At 37.2% G+C, this 16,222-nt stretch overlaps 1 protein-coding gene across 1 annotated transcript in view; it reads left to right on the forward strand.

The window, feature by feature from the left end:
* COL28A1 (collagen type XXVIII alpha 1 chain) overlaps positions 1–16,222 on the forward strand; it is a 150,554-nt gene that overhangs the window by 42,948 nt on the left and 91,384 nt on the right. The window contains exons 15-18 of the mRNA XM_072964931.1: positions 2,359–2,427; positions 5,865–5,933; positions 12,219–12,287; positions 14,654–14,722. Of these exons, the coding sequence (XP_072821032.1) occupies positions 2,359–2,427; positions 5,865–5,933; positions 12,219–12,287; positions 14,654–14,722 (276 nt within the window). The remainder of the gene's footprint in view (positions 1–2,358; positions 2,428–5,864; positions 5,934–12,218; positions 12,288–14,653; positions 14,723–16,222) is intronic.

Consider the following 16,222-nt stretch of genomic DNA (forward strand, 5'->3'; position numbering starts at 1 on the left):
ACAAAACTATCATGGTATTTGCAATTATAAATAAGTAATTAAAAGACTTCTGCTTCATATAATTGCTGCATATGAAATTAGAAAAATCTCTTAACATAGTTGGTAGTCATTAAAGCCCCAGTGATAAATAACATCTTTATGCCCAGAAATGAAGCTACACCAAGGTTTACTTACAGCTGTTTTGTGAAACATAAATAAGAAACAGTCTAATAAACCAATTAGTCAAACAGTATTGCTATCAATATAAGAAAGGAAATGTGGATGAGTGGAGGGAACCAGAGTTACCTTATTCCCAGAAAGAGCAAAATGTTATGGGAGACTTACCTTCTACCTGGCAACTGAGAATTTGAAGGTTTCTACCGCTTCCCATGTATCTTGGAGCTCAAGTTCCTCTAGACCAGGGCTTGGCAAACTTTTTCTGTAAAAGGCCATAGAGTAAATATTTTAGGCTTTGTGAACCATATGGTATCTGTTGCAACTACTTAACTTCTTCTGCTGTAGCATGAAACAGCCCTAAACAGTGTATTAATGGATGAACATGGCTGTGGTCCTTAATGCTGTTTACAAAAAACATGCAGTGGGCTGGATTTGGCCAATGGGCTATAGTTTGCTGATCCCTGGTCTAGGCTGTTTACCTACAATATGTAGCACATTTGCCAAAGGCCACACAGGAAATGATTTTCCAAGACATTTTGGGCAGCATCAACAGCCTTTCAGAATAAGTAAGGATAAATTTTGGAGAACTTTTTCCTTCTTTTCTAAAGTCTTTCTCCCAAACACACTCACATACATGCCTGCAGACACACTGCTCAGAGAAGCACATGCTGTTTCAAAAGTGTCTAGGACCTCCCATTTCAGTCATTTAGTCAATTTACTAAGATCTGACCTCCTCAATACAGCCTCAGACTCTAAAATTGCTTCTCATTCTCATGCTTACACCATGATCAATATTCAATTACCTATGAGAAACCTAAATCTCAACTAAAGGGAAATCAATTAGCCAAAACAAATAATTCCAAGTTGTGAGTGACTGCTGGGTTCAATTTTAGAAGATGCCACTGTTAACTAACAAATTTTAATTTGTCATAATAAATGGAAATAATATATTGGATAAAAGGGACATTACTAATGCCCTTAACTAACCCAGATATCATGAGAAGTCAGAGATCAGCAATTTGGCAATGCATTTCAAAAAGTTTTGACACATAATTTCTTGAATTTTTTTGACACATAATAAATCTCTCTTAGTGTGTAGCCAAAACAACCTGGAAAATTCAAATAGAATTACTTCTCTTTATTATCTGTAGGGTTTTTTTTCCAAAAATAAGAAAGAAATGAGATAGGAATAAGTGAAACACTGAGAAGCATATTTTAGGGCACGTCCTAGTGACAGGTGCAACTGGATGATACAATAATATCCTCACTCAAAATAACTCATATCACTGCACTGCCCTCTGTCTCACCAAAGAAAGACCTCATCATAGTCACTGTTGTTTTAGGATTGAATATATGCAATTACACTCTGTGGTAATGATCAGAAGAACCCACGAGTCAGAATACTTCACTCCCCCACCTGCAAGGCCAAGACCAGGAGTCTTCTACACGTGCAACTTGGGACAGCTTGGCAATGTCACAGGGCTTATGTGAATAAATTATGAATACAGAGAGACATAGAAGACATACATATTTCCTGTTTCCTAGGTTTCTTGAAAACGTTCTTTGATTTTACCCTTGGTTCAAATAAATTCATGAAATGTTTGCTACTTATGATTGATTTTACAGTTTACTTTTTGTACAAATGCATAAAGGATTATGACTTCATTGATACTACATTCTGACCAGAGCTATTCATATAGGCCTTATGACTCTAAAAGCATATCCAAGAAGATTTTCCATGAATTCTTCTAGAACTAAGTTTTCAATAAATGTTTATATTATGTTATATTATATGCTAATATAAAACATATAATATTTCAGTCTTAGCAAGTATTATTTCATATACTGAGAGACAAATTTTCATTATGTAATAATAAGAATCAGCTGTAGCAAAGTTGAGGAAACGTAAGACTGATTCAGTTGGCTGCAACGCATGATTGATTAGCTCTCCCATTGATATTTCTACTTAAACTGGAAATGGAGCTCTTTTCCAACTTCAGTGATGCCACCTATGTGTTCTACTTGGACAGTTTCTTTTCTATATATGAATGTGAATACTAATTTATTTTTTGCAAATTACACATCTTGGAGCTAGGTAGAATTACCCATTTGTAGTAAGCAGTGAATTTGGATGCTTTGAATTCTTTGTTTTAAAACCTTAATTTTTATTAGTGCATTGATATCCCTCTCATATACTTTCAGGGTGAAAAAGGCTCTGAAGGACCAGTTGGCCCACAAGGATTACAAGGCCTGTCAATCAAAGGGGACAAGGTACTACATACAGGGTATAGAATAGAAAAGATGGCAATAACATTATTTTTCCCTTGTTCTTTATGTATGCACATTTATGAACTGTATACAACCTGACAACCATACCACACAGATGTTTATTTATAAAGGCCTTAAAGACCCGTGGGAAGGGAAAGCTGCTGAAGGAGGAAAGGATTTAAGAAATGCGCAAAAAAAAAAGAGACCTCATATCAATTTGGAGTCATTTATATGTCAATATCTAAGCACATCATTATACATTATATTAGAATAATGACTGACATTGATGAATATCTTGGGTGTTGTATTTCTACTTGAATTACTTATTCTTTTTATTTGTCATTTACTAGTAGCTATCTCTTCTGGGTATCTGTATTTAAGTAGTAGAGATAGTGGAGAATAAATAGAGAATTGTACAAATTTTAGATGTAATACAATTCTTGGTTTAAATAGTTCAGCTCTGGTTGTGTAACTCCAGCTCCAAAACACTCTAAAAATAGGTAAAATGCTCTTTCTTCCTTTGGAGCAGTGAGAACTGAGCGCAACAGAACTGTTGTGTTATGAGTTCAGTAAATTAACCATTTCGGGTGTGGTTGACCTGGCATTTGTGGCTTTATATCTGGAGCTCACGCAGAGAAAACACACTGAAACATCAGGACATTATCACATAGTAACTGTGAAGCTTTCATCTGCTATTCCCTTACCAAACCAGTATATCTTCCCTCTCCCTTCCCCTTCTCTTCCTTTCTTATTCTTTTATATTCCATGATTCAAGTGATTAGATAAACACTACTATGATAACAACCCCAAAATATATACAGTTGTTACAGAACAAGGATATAGTTTTAGTACAGATAGTTAAATGTAAATTATAATGGACAAGAGAGGATATCTCTTATGTGTTTATTGAGTATCTGCAGAATAGTGATTATGAGTGAGGTTCTGGAGTCAGAGGGAGTGGATGTGAATCTTGCTTCTGCCATCTAACATTTGTGTGACTGAGAGCCACTTGACCTTATCTGGAAAATGGGGGTGCTTCCTTCCAGATGGTCATTGTGAGGATTAAGTAAGATAAAGCATGAAGAGCATGTGGCACAGCACCTGCCATATGATAAGCAGTCAAGTTCTGAGTCAGAACAACTGAGCTCTGAATTAGAACTTGAGTCCATTATGTTTCTCCTTCCATGGTATTTATTTAGACTAGGGGTTGACATAAACTCTAAGAAGCATGTTCCAAGGCATGTCATAATGACAGGTTCAGCATGCTTTTTAATATTGTATAAAATATGATCTAATGATGTGCTTTTGCTCATAAAAATATACTTATTTAGCCCAGGCACTGGCAAACTATAGGGCGGGCTGCCTGCTTTTGTAAATAAAGGGTTATTAAAATACAGACACACCTGTTCACTTAGGTATTGTCTATGGATGCTTCTGTACTACCAAAGCAGCACTCATTAATTATGAAAGAGACATTATTATGGCCCTCAAGCATAACATATTATCTATCCAACTGTTTAAGGAAAAGTTTGTACATCCTGATGTAGTCTAAATACAACTGGTATTAAACTAAGCATATTCATCCACGTTGCCTAACCCAATGGTCAATTCTCAGTTGTCGACTTACTTGACTATCAGTAGCACCCCTGATAGGATCCTCACCTTCCTGAAACAATCTCTTCACCTGATCTCTCTGGCTGCACCTTACCAGTCTCCACTGCTGGCTCTTCTTCATCTCTCTGACCTCTACTACTTGAGGGCCCAAATGGCTCAGTCCTGGAACCTTCTCTCTTTTCTATCTTCTTGGATATCTTTCTATCTTCACGCAGTCATGGCTTTAAGTGCCATCTGTATACAGAGGGCTCCCAAATTTATGTCTACAGCTCAGCTCCCCCCTGCCTACTTGATACCTTCATTTGGATGTCTATTTTAGGCATCTCAGGCTTAACATGTCCTAAACTGAGCTCCTGATATTACACCCTCCCCCAACCTTGCTTCTCTCTCGGGCTTCTCCTCAGTAAATGACAAGTCTATTCTTCCAAAACCCTCAAAGACATCCTAGGGTCCTCTCCATCTGTAATGAATCCTGTTGGATTCAAAGTATAGTAGGATCTGAGCTCTCCCCACCACTTTCACTCCAACAGCCTGGTCCACGCCCCCATCATCTCTCATTCAGACAAGCTCTTTAATCTATTCTCAATACAGCATCCAGAGTGAGCCTTTCAAGACTAAGTCAGATCTTTCACTTCTCTGCTCAAAACCCTCCAGTGGCTTCACACCTTATTCAGAGAAAAGTCAAAATTCTTACTATGACCTAAAAGTTCCTGTTGGTTGTTCTGCCTGAGCCCACTGCCACACTTCCCTTGACTTCATCTTCTGTCACCTTCCCTCATGCTCACTAGCTCCTTGCTGTTTCTGGAACATGCCAGGCATCAGCCTTGCACTGGATGTTTACTCTGCCTGGAATACTTTCCCTCCCAGCTTCTACCTGGTTCATTCCCTCTCATCAGTGAGGCCATCACTGGCTACATTATCCAAAATTGCAGCTATCTCCCCCTTCCTTGATTAATTTTTCTCTTTAGCACTTATTATTATTATTTTTTTAAATGGAAGTACTGGGGATTGAATCCAGGACCCTCGTGCATGCTAAGCATGCGCATGTGCGATACCACTGAGTTGTACCCTCTCTCAGCACTTACCATTATTCAACATACTGTTTTTTTTCATCTGTCCATCTTGTTTATTATCTTCTGTTTCCCCTGCAAAAATGAACGCTCTATGAGGATAGAGATTTTGGGCTGTTTTGGTCGCTGCTGTTTCCCTACGTTTGGAACAGTTCCCCATGTTTGGAACTTAACAAACACTTGTTGAAAGACACAAAGAATGGATGAATGATACTGTCATTCTTCCTGATAACTCTCACTTTGTTCCCCAAATTTATTTCATGGAAGGAGAAAGTGAGGGTCTTCAATTTTGTTGCACTTATTTTAGATAATTTCTTAATTTTTAAAATGCATTTTAGTAAGATTTAGAGAAAAAATTAGAAAATTTAAAAATATTTTCTTTAATTTCTCTCTCAAATATTGATTTTCTTGTATCCTAAGAATTTAATACTTTTACATATTTCTGTTATGATCCTAACAGAAGTGTTTGTGTCATTATAATAACTATTCAGGAATTTTTGGTTCTTGAGAGAAAAATGAATGATAAATATAAGCTAGTGCAAATTTTCACCAATTCAGACTAGTGAAAACATCATACACTGTTTTGGCAAATTTGAACTATAAACTATTTAAAAAGAATGATGTTTTCTGACTTTCTGTATTGAACTTTTTTATCGTGTAAAGACAGATTTTAATCCAGCATAATTCAAGATTAATAAAGTATGAAAAAATGAAGTTCAGTTTTATTGTTATATTTCTGACTTATTTTCTATACAGGGGGATTTGGGACCTGTGGGACCCCAAGGACCAATGGGCATCCCTGGAATCGGGAGTCAAGGGGAACAGGTAATCAATGCCTTCTCTCTTTCTCTTTGGTACAGAACGTTCTGGCCAAATCCTGGTGTTCACTGAAGGCCAGTCCCGCAAACAGCTGTGCATATATTTGATAGTCAAATTGCAATGGAATACATATCAAAAAGTGCATGTAGGGAAGGATGAGATGGTTTCATGAGATTTTAGTCTTTAGAACTTCCAAAGACTTAAAAAATAATTTGTGTGTTTCTCGGTGCTGTGACTTTCAACATTAAAGCCTAATTAACAGAATAACAGTTTTGGAGAAATATATTATATATTTAGTTTCCCTTGGGAATGATAGTTTATTTACTTGTTGGATTGTGTGTGTTTTTCCCCTTGAGGCTTTGTGAATGATGATATCCCGTTCTTTTCTAATGCTAATAGAGTAGTATTTCCCTACCCATATATCAATCTGGAAAAGTATTCAACTTAAAACAAGGACCAGAATCAGAGGCAACCACTTTACTGAAGGAGCATCATTCCTGAATAGAAGCAAAGCACAGATAAAGTTTATAAATGACTCTTGGCCCTTCTTGGTCAAAAAAAAAATCTCTGAGGATGGCTCTACATTTACGGCTGAACTGCTTCCAAAATCTTCTGACTATAACTTGAAAAAGCTGGGTAACTTTGTTAGGGCAAAATAATATGAAGATAATATAACAGTACCATCTCCCTACATAATCTTATTTAATCAAAGTGGCCAACAAATCGAAATTTTTTCTGGATGTCCTTCTGTATAGAAAGTGGCAAATCAGTTTGATTAAAATTGATGATTAAGGTTTGAATTATTCTGTTGCTTAGAGAGCAAATAGTACTTCCTTTATCTAGCATAGTGTGAGAAAGGAAGGATAAAAAAGATAATTCTAAATCTCACTGTTGACATTAACTCTGAGTTTATTTCTAACCATATTCTAATCAATTAGAAATTTTGCTGTTAATCCAAGCAACAGTCAAGTGGGATCTTATTCCTTTTTCTATTTCCTTCCCCTTGGTAGAGGTCCCAGTATAATACATATTATATATATATATTATAGTATATACTATAATGTATATATTATAGTATAATATGTGTTACAAATTAAGAGGATTAAGGTACAGGAGAAGCCAAGATAAATCTGTATATAAATATTTCGGTAATAATTAAGAGCTGGACAGTAATCAAAACAGCACGATCATGGAACAAAAACAGACATACAGATCAATGGAACATAATAGAGAGCCAAGAAATAAACCAACGGACTTATGATCAATACATCTTTGACAAAGGAAGCAAGAATATATAATGGAGAAAAGACAGTCTCTTTAGCAAGTGGTGTGGGGAAAACTGGATAGCAGCATATAAATCAATGAAGTTAGAACACTCCCTCACACCATCAAAAAATAAACTCAAAATGGCTTAAAGATTTAAACATAAGACACTGTAAACATCCTAGAAGAAAACATAGGCAAAACATTTTCGGACTAAATCTTAGCAATGTTCTCCTAGGACAGTCTACCCAGGCAATAGAAATAAAAGCAAAAATAAACAAATGGGACCTAATTAAACTTAGAAGCTTTTGCACAGCAAAGGAAACCATAAGCAAAACAAAACAACAACCTACAGAATGGAAGAAAATATTCACAAATGATCCAACTGACAAAGGTTTAATTTCCAGAATATATGAACAGCTCATATAACTTAATAACAACAACAACAACAACAAAAACCCAATCCAAAAATGGGCAGAAGACCTAAACAAGCAATTCTCTAGTGAAGACATACAAAGGGCCAATAGGCACATGAAAAAATTCTCAATATTGCTAACTATCAGAAAAATGCAAATCAAAAGTATGATGAAGTATCACCTCACACCAGTCAGAATGGCCATGATTCAAAAGCCCACAAACAGTAAATGCTCAAAGGGTGTGGAGAAAAGGGAACCCTCCTACATTGCTGGTGAGAATGTAGTTTGGTGCAGCCATTATGGAAAACAGTATGGAGATTCCTCAAAAGACTAAAACTAGACTTACCATATGATACAACAATCCTACTCCTGGGCATATATCCAGAAGTAACCATAATTCGAAAACATACATGCAACCCAATGTTCATAGCAGCACTATTTATAAAAGCTAAGACAGGGAAGCAGCCTAAATGTCCATCAACAGATGACTGGATAAAGAAGCTGTGGTATATTTATACAATGTAATATTATTCAGCAATAAAAAGAATAAAATAATACCATTTGCAGCAACATGGATGGACATGGAGATTGTCATTCTAAGCAAAGTAAGCCAGAAAGAGAAAGAAAAATACCATATAATATCCCTTATATGTGGAATCTTAAAAAAAAGAAAAGAAAGAAAAAAGAGGACACTAATCAACTCATTTACAAAAGAAACAGACTTGCAGACATGATAAACAATCTTATGGTTACCAGGGAAAGGGGGTGGGAAGGGATAAATTTGGGAGTTTGAGATTTGCAAATGTTAAACACTATATGTAAAAATAGATTAAAAAAAAACCAAACAACTTCTGTACAGCACAGGGAACTATCTTCAATATCTTGTAATAACCTTTAATGAAAAAGAATATGAAAACAAATGTATGTATATATATGCATGACTGGGACATTATGCTGTACACCAGAAATTGATACATTATAACTGACTGTACTTCAATTAAAAAAAATAGTAACTAAGAGCTGTTTTTTTGAGGGGAGGGACTACACAGGATCATGGTTTGACTATACCCCCAGGCATTCTAAAACTTTGCAGTTTATTTGCTAGTTTCTGCAAAATAACTTCAGCTAGTTTTTGATTCCAGAAGTGGCTGGACAGTACTGTCACATCCTGGGTCTTATGGTGTTCCTGGTGCTGAGTCACCACTATGGGGCTGAAAATGAGGTTCAAAGAAAGCCAAGTGTTTCCAGATGGCCTGTGAATCTTGGACCTCCCACCTGACACTTCCTGTTGGCTTTAATGCTGTTTTTTGATAGAAGTTCTTGTTCTTCAGCTTGGAAAAAAAAAACCCAACAAAACCCTCTTTGACTTCTTTTATTTTCTCATCCACTTCTCTTTTTTTCCAAGAAAAAAAACTTTCAAGGTACACATGATCATATGGAGCCAATCCCTACTGGATAGGAAATTTAATAGAAGGTGTTATTTGTAAACTGCTCTGAACAAGAAAAGAATTTGTTTACCTTTTTAAGATAAATGATTTAAATTCTACTTAAATTTAACCTCTCTGTAGGCAGTTATTCATTTTTCTTCTTATCCTTTATTTTACATGTTTCCCCACTGGATTACTGTTATTAGATCTTTCCATTTCTCTTACAGAAATTAATTTTCCCACTCATCAGTTTCTAGGGGAAAGAAGATAGAAATTATCTCAAGCATCTTTAATGACCACAAAGCCATGAAACTAGAAATCAACTACAGAGAAACAAAGGAGAAAAAAAAGGAAAGCATGGAGATTAAACAACATGCTATTAAAAAACCAATGGGTCAATGATGAAATCAAAGTTGAAATTAAAAAATAACTTGAGACAAATGAAAATGAAAACACAACCACACAAAATTTATGGGACGCAGCAAAGGCAATGCTAAGAGGGAAGTTTATATCAATGCAGGCCTTCCTCAAAAAAGAAGAACAATCTCAAATAAACAGTCTAACTCACCAGCTAAAAGAATTAGAAAAAGAAGAGCAAAAAAACCCCAGAAGTCAGCAGAAGGAAAGAAATAATAAAGATCAGGGAGGAAATAAATAAAATAGAGATTTAAAAACAATAGAAAAAAATCAATCAAACCAAAAGCTTTTTTTTAAAAAAAGTAAATAAAATTGACAAACCTCTGGCCAAACTCACAAAGAAGAAAAAACAGAGCACACAAATTAGCAAAATAAGAAAGGAAAATGGAGAAATTACAACAAATAACATAGAAATACAGAATATCATGCGAGAATATTATGAAAAACTATATGGAACCAAAATGGATAACCTAGAGGAGATGGACAAGTTTCTGGAAACATACAGTCCACCAAGACTGAATCAAGAAGAAACGGACCACTTGAACAAACCGATCACTAGAAGTGAAATCGAATTAGCAATAAAAAATCTCCCTACAAATAAAAGTCCAGGACCAGACGGCTTCACCGGGGAATTCTACCAAACATACAAAGAAGAATTCATACCAGTCCTTCTCAAACTCTTCCAGAAGAGTGAAAAAGAGGGGATACTCCCAAACTCATTCTATGAAGCCACCATCACCCTGATACCAAAACCAGGCAAAGACACTATAAAAAAAGATAATTATAGGCCAATATCACTGATGAACATAGATGCAAAAATCCTGACCAAAATATTAGCAAATAGAATCCAACAGCACATAAAACAGATTATACATCATGACCAAGTGCGGTTTCTAGGGGAACTCCTGTTTCCAGCAACATGTTTTCAATATCCCACAAGTGGCCTGCAGATTTTCACTAAGTATTTGGGGGCCTGACTACTTCAAATCTCTTACTAAGTAAAGTGAAATATAAATAATCACATATCCATGTGTACCCACATGCATGCACATATAACCTTTGAATTTTGGGGTTACTTGCATGCGACTTGTAGACACCGGTAAAAGTCAGGAAGAATTTCTTCTTATGATAACTCAATATTTACACTAAACTTTAGCTTCCTTAAATTTTTTTAGACTGCTTCATCTTCATCAACCAGAGAAAAGGGGAATAATATCTGTCATTTAAAAATGAATAAGCATAAAAAATGAATAAGCAATTGTATCATATAACTGGAGACAACATTTGTGATAAAATAATCATGAATCTATAACCATTACTTGCACCATCATGACCTGTGGGGTGAAAACAAAAGAAAATCTTATTATGTCTCTCATCATGCCTTCAAATATTTTTCAGTGAGGAAATTTTTTTTTCTTTTTCTTGCCATGGAAACAAATTACCAGCAGGCTATTGACTTTTCTTATCACTTTTAGGTAATAGCAAGTTATAGGGTTACCTCTCAGTTTCAAATCACAGGTTCAATCTTGTAATAAAAACTATCTAGTCAATGATTAATCTTCCTTTTAATTTTCATTCATCTGCTGTGAGATGCAGGGACAGCCTGTGGTCCATGGGGTCGAATGTGCTTCTTATGCCTCCCAGGCTGAATCAAGGGTGGGAGGATGGGGGGAGGGCACAGAGGTTCGTTCTTGGCTGTTCTCTTGTTGGCGGGCTTTGGGTCCTCTGGTCTTGGCAGATGTTTGATGATTACACTTCCTGGTGGGGCGCCTGCACTGCCCCTGCGGCTGCCCCTCCTGGGACACGGATGAAGGACTCTCTTCTTCCAGCTGTTTCTCCCCATCAGCCTCTGCTTTTCTGGGGGTTTACTCCATGCTGACTCTCTCTGTTGGAGTTCCATTACTATTTCAGGTCCTCTTGGACAGGATTCAGAACAGTTCCAGGTCAGCTCCAGGCATTTAGAGTACATCTGGCCCACAGAAAAATAACTCGTGTGGCCTTTGCACTGACAAACTCTGGCTGCACAGGCTGATCCCACCCCAGCCCTCTCTGGGCTGTCACAGCCCATTTTAGCTTTGTCAGGCACGAGTCAGACGCTGGCCCACTGTGTCCCGAACACAAAAATCAAGGTCTCCAGCTGGTTTCACTGATGTTTCCTTTCTAGAATGTGGTAAAGAGAAAAGCAACTCTCTCATTTTCTCCAATACTCTATGAAACTGCTTTCTCCAGAAGACCTTATCAAGCTCTGTCTCTTCCCTTTTTTATACTCACAGTGTGAGTGAGAGTCAAGTGTCAGACCATTCTTCAGTTTGGTGTCTGCAGGCTATAGCTTCTTAGAGCCTCGGTTGAATTTTCAATGTAACATCCTGAGAAGTATCACTTGGTACAGCTAGGATATAGATTTGCCTGCGTGTGACTGAGAGCTGAAATCGGTTAATAAGATAGAATTTTTATTTCTCTTATTTATAACTCCAAGCTGGTGTATTGGCTCTGTTCATCAGGGTCTTCAGAGGTTCAGACTTCTTCATTCTTGTTGATTTGCCCTTCCAAGGGTGCTGCCCTCATCCACATGGTCCAGGAGAGTCACTAGGTCTCCACTTCAGCCATGCAGAGGGGAACAGGGAAGAAGGCTTCCCTTACTATGAACCAGAAATAAGTAATCAATTATGGGTTGTTGACTAAACTTTTATTTTATAGGATCTGAAACTATTCTTACCCAAATTTCTTCTTAATTACACTAATATTATTTTTTAAACTTTATTTTAAAGGGAATCCAAGGTCCCATTGGTCCACCTGGTCCACAAGGGCCCCCAGGACAAGGCTTACCTGGTTCCAAGGTAACTTTCTAAATGAGAGCAGAGTTTAATCTACCTATGTTCTAACTGGTGTTTTCTGGTCAGTGACCAGTGCATTGGAAGGCAGCAGAGGAGATGAACTTAAAAACCAGAGATCTCTGCTTAATGCAAAATGTTACTGATATCCATAATGGTTTAGAAAATGTAATATGTTTTCTTTATGCTCTTAGAAGTGTTCACAGTCATCCCCCTGTACCTGCAGAAGACTGGCTGTAGGACTCCCACCCCTTTCCCACACCAAAAGCTAAGGTTGCTCAAGTCCCTTATATAAATGGTTTGCATATAACCTACTCACATCCTCCTGTATTTTTAAAGCAATTTCTAGATAACTTAATAATACCAAATACAATGTGAATGCTATGTAAATAGTTACTGGCATGCGGCAAATTCAGGTCTTGATTTTGGTACTTTTTAGAATATTTTCCCTGGATACTTTTCGTCTAAGGTTGGATGAATCTGTAACTAAGTCCAAGCTCAGACCACTTCCTGCACGACAAGCCAATAAGTCAGGAGACAAGGTGTTGGGGCAAGGAAAAACAACTTCCTTTGGAAAGCCAGCCACCCAAGAAGATGGCACACTAATGCCCTAAAGAACCTTAGTTTGGGGTAAAATTCAAGCTTCTTTCATGCTAGGGAGTGGGGAAAGATGAGAGAATTAAGGCCAAGCAGTGACAGTCAACCTCAGATGTCTGAGTGCCAGCAAGGGGCAAGGGTCTGAGGAGAGTTGTGAGGACATTTTGTTCTTGGTCAGTTGACTTCGGTTGAACTGAGTCTGGTCCTGATATTCCTAAATCTTGACAATTGTTATTTTTGTTCATATTTCCTTATCTCCCCATGGGAAGCTAGGTTCGGGTAAGGGACTATTTGCACAAATCTTAAATCTGTAAGCAGAATCATTTAGCACTAGGCAGAGACATATGATGCAGAGGTTAAAGCAGCAGAAGAGACAGGTATAATATGCAGGCAGAGATGCCAAGCTTCTTCTACAAACAAGAGGCAGTTGGGGAAGGGGGGATCTTAGTTCCTGAAGAACAGCTCAAATACATCTGCCAGATGGTTATGTCTATCCCTTGAGGAGGAACTAGGACTCTGTTTTATCACTGAACTACTGTCATTCCCTTTCTTGACTGCTTTCCTTTGTTTCTGCATCCCCTCACTTCCCTAATTAGTAACTGCATGTGCCTGCTCATTGGAATGCTGGGAAGGCCTAGAAGACTAAAACCTTTTCTACAAACAAGAAATAGAGGAGAAAGGAGGGGCGTTTGTGCCCAGGAGGGCCCCGCAGGGTCCTGCTTGGTTTCAGTCCCCTCTTTTCTCTGATACTCCTCATTCCTGAGGGAACAGGGGCAGACAAGAAAGAGAATAAAAAGTCTAGGATAGAGAAGTTAATCACAAACTCGGCAGAAGAACTTGATTCTATGGGGACTCAGTTTCAAATCCATGGATGCAGAACCTGTGGCTACTGAGGAGGATGGACTATCTTTACACAGTCTTAACGTATTGTTTTCAGTACTTTTACTTCTGAGACCCTATTCTAGCAACTCAAGCAGTAATAGCAATAGAGGCTGCCTGTGGGTTGGCTAGTTTTCATTTCACCAATGTACCACGGTAGGTCCAACAATAAAAATGTTTAGATAAAGATACGGAGTCAGAAATAATCTAACAAAATTTTTCTATGAACTTGGGAATCAAATTATCTTCTGAATTGGAACAATTGTTTATCCCTGGGGGAGAGGCATGACACTTACTATTTAACCAGCTGTCCTTAACGTTGCTGCAAAGAATCACTAATCACTGTTAAATAACTTCTCTGAGAGTATGCATCTTTCAGCACACTTGTCAGAGACTCCCATGTGAGATGCAGCTCAGCAGAGGACAGTGAGAGTCCGTGAGATTTCCAAGCGGAGCTCAGGCTGTTCTCTCTGGTTATGCTACTGCTTTTGATCAGCAGTAACCCTGACTTCTCATGTGTCAATTTTAGTTGTTCTAGAATATAACGGCCTATCTTTTTCAGGTACCCTCCTTGGGGGCTCCTTAAAGTCAATTCTGAGTATGCTACATCACCTATATTTCAAGCCAGATCATATATACATTCATATGTATGTGTGCATGTGCGTGTGCATATGTGTGTGTGTGTGTATGCATATAAAATAAAAATATATGTCTGCCTGAACTATATATCTGATATGTATTTATATTTGAATATATATATACACACACACATGTGAATGGAGCACATAAAACTCAGTTTTATCTTATTTTGTTGATATATTTTACTCTTAGGAGGTCAAAGGTAGGAATATATTATTTTTCTTTTGCTGCTATAATCAAATATTCTTTCCTCCCAGGGAGAAGTAGGGCAGAGAGGACCTACAGGTCCTAGAGGACCAGTGGGAATTGGAGTACAAGGTCCAAAGGTGAGTTGACTAAGCTGCTTAGAAGCGTTCAGATAATTTAGGTAACATTATGTAAAGTTTCATTATACCCAAATGCAATACAGATCATGTATGTGTCATCTAAATGTTATTTCACTGATTTCTGAATATTCAGAAAAGAGTCTGATGCTTAACTCTTATCATTTAAGAAAAAACAAAATCTTAGTTTCTTTTAATGATGACTTTTTTGGTTATTTATTGATTAGTATCAGAAGTAAGTCCTCTTTCAGCACCGACTGATTCTTTAAACATGTTATTGCCTGCCGTGTTATAAAAGCACAGCAGGATTTCAGGAAAGGTCACTTCCCTTCTTCTGTGGCTGGCCCCTTCTCATCTTTCAGATCTTAGCTTAAAAGCTACTTCTTTAAAAGTCACTTCTAAAATCTAAAGTCTGTCCACTCCACTCCTGTTACCCAATTTTTTAAATGCACACTGTTTGTTTCCCTTGCTTTTACCACTTATCTCAACTTGCATGTTTTTTGAATGACTTTTCATCTCACTATACCCTCCGGAAACGCACTGTTCAGTAGAGCAGCCACTAGCCACATGTGGTTACTGAATACTTGACACGTGGCTGGTATGAACTGAGATGTGCTGTCAGTGTACTATACACACTGGATTGCAAAGCTTGGTACAAAAAAAGAATGTAAACAAGGTGATTAATACATTTGTATATAGGTTACATGTTGAAGTGATAAATTTCAGATACAGTGGAGTAAGTAAAACATATTATTAGAATTGTTTTCATCTTTTAATGTTATAAATGTAGCTATTAATAAAGTTATGATTGCATGTATGGCTTGCTTTATATTTCTGTTGGACAGTGCTGCTCCACTGGGGCAGGGACCTTGTATACTTTTTTTCCTGTTTATGATTCACCCCAGTTTGGGGACACAGTAGGTACTCAACAAATGCTGTTGAATAAATAAATGAATCTTTTCTTTACCCTTCACAATTTCTATAACTCATCCTGAAGGCATACAGGATCTAGAAGCCATGCTGAGGATGAAAATCCATGATTGTTCTACTGGCATTGTCGTGATCCTTATGAGAACTTGGGTATTAGAAGAATATGTAAGCTGTGGGTCTAAGACGAATATACATGTTGCATATACATACACATATGATTGCAAGAGATACAAAATGTACTAATACAGTGATAATAGTGGCCATTCGTTGGATGCTTTTGGTGTAGTCACACGATGTGCTAAGTGCTAAATATGCTAAGTATGTGTACATGTGTATCTACATATATACACACTATATTCACATCTGTACACGTCTGGAGTACACGCATGTACACAAACACACTGTGTCATCTATATGCCAGTTTCAGAGAGGCCATATAGAGCAGCAGGTCCAGCAGTGACACTACCTACGTTCAAATCCCAGTTTTGCACTAAATAGATGTAAAATCTTCAGCTTCTCTCACTTTAAAAAATGAAATATTTAAAACATACTCATTACTGTAGAGAATAACAA

Source organism: Vicugna pacos, chromosome 7 (assembly GCF_048564905.1).
Source record: "Vicugna pacos chromosome 7, VicPac4, whole genome shotgun sequence".
Taxonomy (NCBI): Eukaryota; Metazoa; Chordata; class Mammalia; order Artiodactyla; family Camelidae; genus Vicugna; species Vicugna pacos.